General features: G+C 33.8%; 1 protein-coding gene across 1 annotated transcript; it reads right to left on the bottom strand.

Annotated features, from left to right (window-relative positions):
- Positions 1 to 15: 15 nt before the first annotated feature.
- LOC114154966 (uncharacterized) lies at positions 16 to 2697 on the bottom strand. Its single transcript, XM_028034518.1, has 3 exons — positions 2507 to 2697; positions 2222 to 2376; positions 16 to 1556 (listed from the first exon to the last, which is right to left on the bottom strand). The coding sequence occupies exons 1-3, from the start codon at positions 2520 to 2522 to the stop codon at positions 1095 to 1097; spliced, it is 633 nt and encodes a 210-aa protein (XP_027890319.1). The 5' UTR covers positions 2523 to 2697; the 3' UTR covers positions 16 to 1094.
- Between the last annotated feature and the right edge of the window lie 4821 nt (positions 2698 to 7518).

The raw sequence follows: 7518 nt of genomic DNA, 5'->3' as shown, positions 1-7518 counted from the left end.
ATGCAAGTCAAAAAATCTTGAAATGACAATTTTATTGCAGCAAAACATATATATACCATTCATGATTATGGATCAGCACATTGATAAAATACATTTAAGTCTGGAGAACCGTTACACATTTTGAACACTAATGTAACAGTCATGCAAAAGAATAAATGGCAAAGAATGAATTCATCACCTGATGTGATGAGGATGAGACCAGAATGAATCCTCTTGTGTTTTCCAGTATTGTTTTCTTATTTCTTTGATGCAAGCCCAGATACCCACCTGGCTGCAAATTTTCATGCTCAGTTTGTTGATTAAAGGCTAAACCAACAACCCTCAGAAAGTGATTCTTCCAGATTAACTTTTCCCCTCAGGCAGTTTGGCCTTCTCACAAGGGATGGGTGACCAGAGCAAAACAATTAATCACTGTGAAGCCTAAGAAAACACCCTTCTGTAATTAAGAAGTGCATTAGAACCCCTTCTCATCAAGTTGATTAATTACAGTCACAAAGAGATGTGTCAATTCCTGGGGGTTATCAAATTTAATAAAACAAAGCCATTTCTGATATAGCTTGTATGTAGCAATGTCTTAATTTTAGTGAACTGGTCTATGTAGATGAAATGATGCCCAGGAAGTATAGCTAGCTTAATGTTAGCATAACAGCAATACTTAGAAGTACGAGAATATTTCTTTTAGCAAGTAATCACTTTCATTTTATTTTGACGTTTGCCACTTTTATTATAATTTTAAGTCTTGGTTTGGAAATGTATCCTTAGTATTTTTTTCCGTATTGCTATGCTAAATGGCAGCTATTTATTGTCTAAATTAGACCAACTGGTTCTGAACTGTGCACTTAAAAGATAAATATGTGAGTCATATTGGCTGTTTGATAAACACAAGGCTAACAGTTTATGTAAATTGTACCATTAGAGTTGTCAGTTTACTTTAAAATTATTATTTTTTTAATTATATAACCTACTTTTAATTATTATAGTCTTGCAAAAGTAAAAAGAAATAATTGCTGCATGAATGAAAGTCACTAATGGTGAAGTTAAAGGCACTAATTGTAATCAGATCAGCATTTGAAACGAACTATTTTCCGATGCGATCACAAATGATGTACACTGCCTTTTAGGTATCTAGAATCAGTGCTACTAGTATGAAGGGTCTTTTTGCTAATCTGTCTGGCCTTTCTAGCTGTAATTTTATGCTGCAGCCAACCTAGATATTTCTCGGCTGACATCAACAGAGTGTGACTCCACTGTTTCCTCTCAAAAGTATACTCAGGCATCTTGGGTGGCAATATTTTCTTTGGGCATTTGGCCTCGAAAGAATGCTTCATGCAATCTTTAAGCATCTTGACCCATGTAATTGTTTCTCTAAGCATATTGTGAAGTAAGATATTTGTGGGATTCAGATCATTCTGATCCTCCAAGATTTTCTCCAGACCTTCAGCCATGTAGGTGAGGCTACACAGGACTTTTGATGCGTCGAGAGTAGAGTTTAGGTGAACCTCCAGCTCAGGGAAGCCAGGCGACCAAGTACCAAGGTGTTCCCCATTGACTTTGTCCTGAAAGAAAGGTCCATTACATACGTTAATAATGTTGTTCATTACATACCGAGGCTTATGGATACTTTGCTAATGTCTTAAATTTTATTTCAACATGATCTTAAAGTTATTTAGCACAATCTTTGGATGTGATGACTCAGTTACTAAATCAGGAAGTATTTCTTACATCAAAATGCACCTTTCGTCTACTCATTTACCTACATACCATTCAAGACTTGAGTCAGTTAAGATTAGTGCTGATAAATACTTCGAAAGTATCCAGTTATATATACAGTAGTTTACCTTTGTAAATACCATGCTGGTGGCATGGGAACAAAAAAATATACAATCTGCTGTCATGTACTGAGCAGAATATTTCCAACACTAATTTAAAGTATTCTGATATTTTAAGGAAGGTTTTGTCACATAATTCTTATTTTTCTTCCTGTAGATGTTGCATTTAGACAGTGATATATGCATATTAAAATACATTTTTATTGTTTTCTTCTTTAAAACTATGAGTGTATTTGTTTAAGCAAAGAATGCACAGTAACAGCTTTAAAATGCAACCGATTAAAATATCTTTAATTTTGTTTTATCCTTTTAGCTTCAAAGTGCATTAAAATGGCAACAACCTAAAAGCAAAGTAAACCATTCTGCACATACAAGCACTAGTGCATACTTACAAAGTCTGACAAGCTGTCTCTCATCTGTCGTCTTGTGAGATTTACCATTTCTTTGAGTTTGCAACTTCCTCCAGCAATACATTTTGTTGTAGCATTTCTTGCCACCAAGCCCTCCACCAGCAGCACCATGCAGGCACATGCCACACCAAGCAGACCTGCAAATGTCGGTGCATAATTTCAACATTTTAGAACAATTACTATCTGCAAGGAAATATGTTACATTATACTGTCGATGCAAATTTATCAGTGTAAATAAAAATAAAAAAAGTTTACGGTATACAGTACCTGCTCTGACTTTCATTTTTGTTGGGCACAGAGTTTAAATGACAGATCAGTAAAGAAATGTCATCTCAGTCAAACAGCATCATATGTATATTTATGACCTGGCTAAAAGAGGCGTGTAAGATCTACTGAAGATAAACTTCCCCTATTTCCAGTCATGTCTTTTTTTGAAAACACAAAAGTGATACGCCTATCAGCGCAGGGTTCATTCATTAAGTCAGCATCTTACCATGATTTTTGTCGCTTCCACTGAAGGAAATACTGCAAATGACACAAAAACACTATGAACTTCACAAAACTGTCTCGAGCTGAACAGTGCTGTAACTTTCACATTACTAACATTTGTAGTTGTTTTTTACTGCAAACCAGAAATCCAAAATTTGTGTCAAGCCTCTTTAACGTCAGCTGATTTCTAGGTACTTTTATGACGACACATTTTCGCTATGATTGATTCATTACCTTTCTGACAGGCCTCTGCTTCCTGTGCATCTTTGCAACTTACCACAAGTTAACTAGAAGTATTTCAGTGAATCTTGTTCTTTTTCAGACTGACTTACTTTAATAAAATAGCTAATGAAAGGAATACCAGGCTGACACAGGATAATAAACTTGAATACATTCATCTAAAATCTAATGCCTTTACAAAGCCTGAGACTGTCCTTGTCCATTTTCCTAAACAGAAAAACACACACCTGAAAAATTAATTGGAAAATATAATTTATAGAAATGCAAAATATTAATGCCACAATGTTGAGCATTCATAATTTAAAGCAATAAATCCAAAGTAAAGACAAATAGGAGTAAAAACAAACAGAAACACTTGCTGCTTCAATGAGAGTGCAAAAATCTGTTTTAGGAGCCTCACCTAGTAACTGGAACATACCACCTTCTGAGTAAGTGGGTAGCCCAAACACATATAAACAGCTCTAAAATAATACAAAATCATTTACAAAAAAAATATTCCAAGTCACTGACACCAACATTTTTGAAAGCCTCGTTGAATACAGATATCCGAGAGTGTGATAATTTAATCAGAAAAGAGTTTATTGTTAGAAAGTCTAAAACATACCCTCTCACATTTTGACAGTAGCTACCTCTTCACTGTAATGGACCCAAATGATGCAAACCTGTTTTCACTCATCTCTTGATTGAGCAGATGATTTACACCAGAGTCAGAGAAGCATGACTAAAATGAGCAGAAGTAAAACAGAAATACTTGGTAATGTTTGGTAATGTTAGCTATTAAGTTCAATATTAATCCAACATTAACTCAGATACAGGCAATGTAAGTGATAGAACACACAAGAAGCACTGTATATATTATTATCATTATTTGTTGATTACTCTATCACAGAAATGTATTTCTATGATCAGTGATGTGTGGCTATCATTTTGTACCCAGGTGTATATATAGTTGAGCAGCCAATTTCCACCCCCAAAAATATAATTTCATTCTTCAAAACTCTTGAGTTTTTAGAGAATGCCACCTCTTTTTTCACTTCTAATGTTCCAAAGTTTACCATTACACCACGTTATCCAGTCAAATAAATTAATTTTTATAAATAGTTTAAATACAGTTATAAAAATGACAGGTGTTCTTATTGTTAAATAAATACATATTTTATAAATATCTAAATAATTCAGGTCTCAACTACATTATAGTGCAAACAATTCCAGTGCATTTAACTACAGTCTTAACAAAACCAAAAATGGCATCAAATTCTGAAAATCTGTGAACTCTGCAAAGGTTGGCCATCATTTCATCATCATCACTGTAGGAGATACACGAGTCAAAGCTGAGCACACAACATTTAGTCAGAAGAAAATCTTTAGCAACAATATTATAAAAGGAATAAAGTTATGCTATCTCACTCCAACATCAGTATAAATATTTAAATAAAAATCTTGACCATGATAAATAACATTAGAAAAACACAAATTATTTTTTTAAACTCCTCATCATTAAGAAATTTCCCCTTTCCCTTAGCTTTAAGAAGCTATATATAGCTTCTTAAAGCTATATATAATATATATATATTATATTATATTGCTGCTACACATGGATTCCAGTACCTCCTGTACATTCTGTCCCCAGTCCCTCAGCCTGACTATAACACCACATCCATAGACTTTCTTTTCATAGAAATATTGATGGGGCAGGTTCAGTGCAGCAGGTGATGCAGGCACAGATGTCGATGGGTTCATGGTTTTGATATGGCGTTCTACTGTTTTTAAAAGATGGTTGAGTCTCATCTTTAGCATTGACAAGGAGTTCAAAACAGATTCCAGGACAGAATCTGTTTTGAAAAGGCTCTTCTGATATCTTTCTACTTGGGAGAGATGCAAAGAAAAAAGCTCATTCCTGGAATAGATGTCTTGCAGCTTCTCAATCATGTTGAAACCAGCTACCGTGGCGCTAGGAACCTCATCTGGAATGTGAGGATTACAGGAATTGTTCTTCTTCTGTGATAGAAGAAAAGCAAATGTGAAAAATTGTGGGTTAAAAAAGTCATTTTAAAATACACATTTTAGTTTTAGACTAGAGCCAATCACAAAACATTCTGTCTGGAAATCTGAAGGATTTGAAGAGCAAAAAGCATGAGCCACAGATAACTGGGAAGTTCAGAAAGCAGCCAATCAGTCATCTTAAGAGCTATGTCAAAGGTTAATTTTGTTTTACTGTTACGTCTAAAAGAATAGCGTATATGCTAGTATATTGGGTACTTTTAGTAGTTGCACAATACTAGATTAATTGCTCTTTCTGAAAGGAACTATAGCACCCATTAACTTCTTTCTTTTTATTTTCCCCATTGAAAGTACTTCTGGGTTGGGCTTTGGTATTTAGTTGTGTTTTTTTTGTTAAATTCAACAATTTACAAAGAATTGATTCAAATTCAAATAATTTGTTGGTGAGGATAAAAATTGTTGCCAGTGTTTGGACTTATTTAGCAACAGAATTATGCTTTGGTACAGCAAATTATAAAATCACTTACACTGGTACTTAGATATTGTTGCAGTGTCTCATTTGTCTCATGTACCAGTAAATTCATAAGATCCACCGTTTTTTCGAACAAACACTTGTGTTCAGTCGGTGCTGGAAGTACAAGACTCCAGTGATTCCCCAGAAGCACCAGGACCAGCACTAAACAGAAAAAAAAATAAAAAAAAATATTATGTACATTCAGGTGGAACCAAACATTTACATTCAATGATTAGGATCTTTTAAAAATATTTTTTGGTGGTGTGGGATTCAGAGTTGTGTAAGATAATACATACTCATGAAATAATGTTGCTGGATTATTTTATGTAATTTATGTCTCAGTATTTAATTGTTTTTTAGGCTTTTTCCTATCTTGGCCTGCAATGGGACTGCAGATGGGATTCAGCTATAGACAATGACCTGGTACAGATACAATGACCAGTACCACTACTCTAAAACAAAAAAAAAAAACAAATCTACCTGTTCACAGCTTTTGGATAAACACCCTCAAGGTTTGACCCAAATAATATAATTTATAATGAAATTCTACAAAGAAAATAGATGTCGATTTTTGAATGATACTAATAAAAACGTAATGAAAAACACATTAATCCCATTATTCTAGCTTTTAGAAAACAACAATATTTGTGTAAGTGTAACTGGTTAAAAACAATGAACGTTTAGCTACTTTAATGTCAGACATTGAGCAGAAAACTATGTATTTTCTTCTGTAAAGTGCATGTATAAATCTTAGTATTGTAGATCTTCTTGGCATCTTAAAATGAAAATGTTTATACTAAAAGTGGCATAGAAAAGTCTGTAAACAGAACCAAGATTTACATTTCAGTGGTTTTATGTATCATAAAACTCCTGAACTTTTAATCTAACTGCTCTTCCAGTAAGTAACAACAAAAGTCATGCTCAATTATCAAACGGAGACATTAATGAGAAGATACCAACAACTACAAAAAGTTGCAAAAGCACAAAACCAAAGGAAAAGCCACAAAAGCTAATCTATTAAATTATACTTACTAAAAAGAAAATATTAGATACTCTGAAAACAATTTTTTAGTTATAGTTAAAAGTACTTACCATAGTGCATGAGACATCCATTGAACTTAGAGCCCATAATGATGGTAGCAAGTGACTTCATTAACTCAAGGTGTTGCTCTTCAGTGACAATAGTGACCTATATTGCATTTATAGAAGACAACACCCACACAGAATCTACTCAGTCATTCAATAAGATTCCATTGACATTTTTTTAGACACTTACGTCATGACAGATAACGGCTTGTTTTAGAATTTTAAAGACTCGGGAATTAATTTGAAGGTATTGTTCAATTTCAATCCCAAAAACGTTTTTCTTTTCCTTTATGATTTTTCTTTTAGCGACCTAGGATACCATAACAATGAAAGTCATTCTTACTGTATCAGGAGTTTCACAACTAGATTCCAAGATTCACAATGACATCCATGTTATTTTCATTTTTATGCACATAAAACATGATGTGTAAGCATTCCATATGAATGCTTACACATCAGATCAGAAAAAGTGACTTATTTCATGAGAACAAGGAAAATAAATCTCTTATCTGTGCTTTCTGATCTTGTGGTCCACCTTCACGATGTACCAAGGATATGCTCTGGTTCCTTTTCATCTCAGTTTTTATAAATTAACTCTTTATCTGACATTTAAATATACAACTTTAGAGTCTTTAGATTAAAAATGAAGAAAAATAACAAAAACAACCAACACCTTATTTTTCATCCAAAACTAACCGTTCTTTGAAGCCAGCAGTGAAGCCAAATAGCTTGAGTTTTTAGTTCTGAAAATGCGTTGTTTCCTAAGGTCCGGCCGTCTCAGGTGCCTTGTTTTTTTTATACTAATAGCCATTTCAGCGCTGTCACTGATGTGAGCCTTGTACTGAATATCTAGGTGCAAAGATTTACTGAACTTGTCCTCCTTTAAGACAGACTTTTATACCCGAATCCTTGTTCTTAGATGTGAAGTAATGACATTGTTGACAGTGAC

Source organism: Xiphophorus couchianus, chromosome 12, assembly GCF_001444195.1.
Source record: "Xiphophorus couchianus chromosome 12, X_couchianus-1.0, whole genome shotgun sequence".
Lineage (NCBI taxonomy): Eukaryota > Metazoa > Chordata > Actinopteri > Cyprinodontiformes > Poeciliidae > Xiphophorus > Xiphophorus couchianus.
This window is presented reverse-complemented; position numbering and strand designations above follow the sequence as displayed.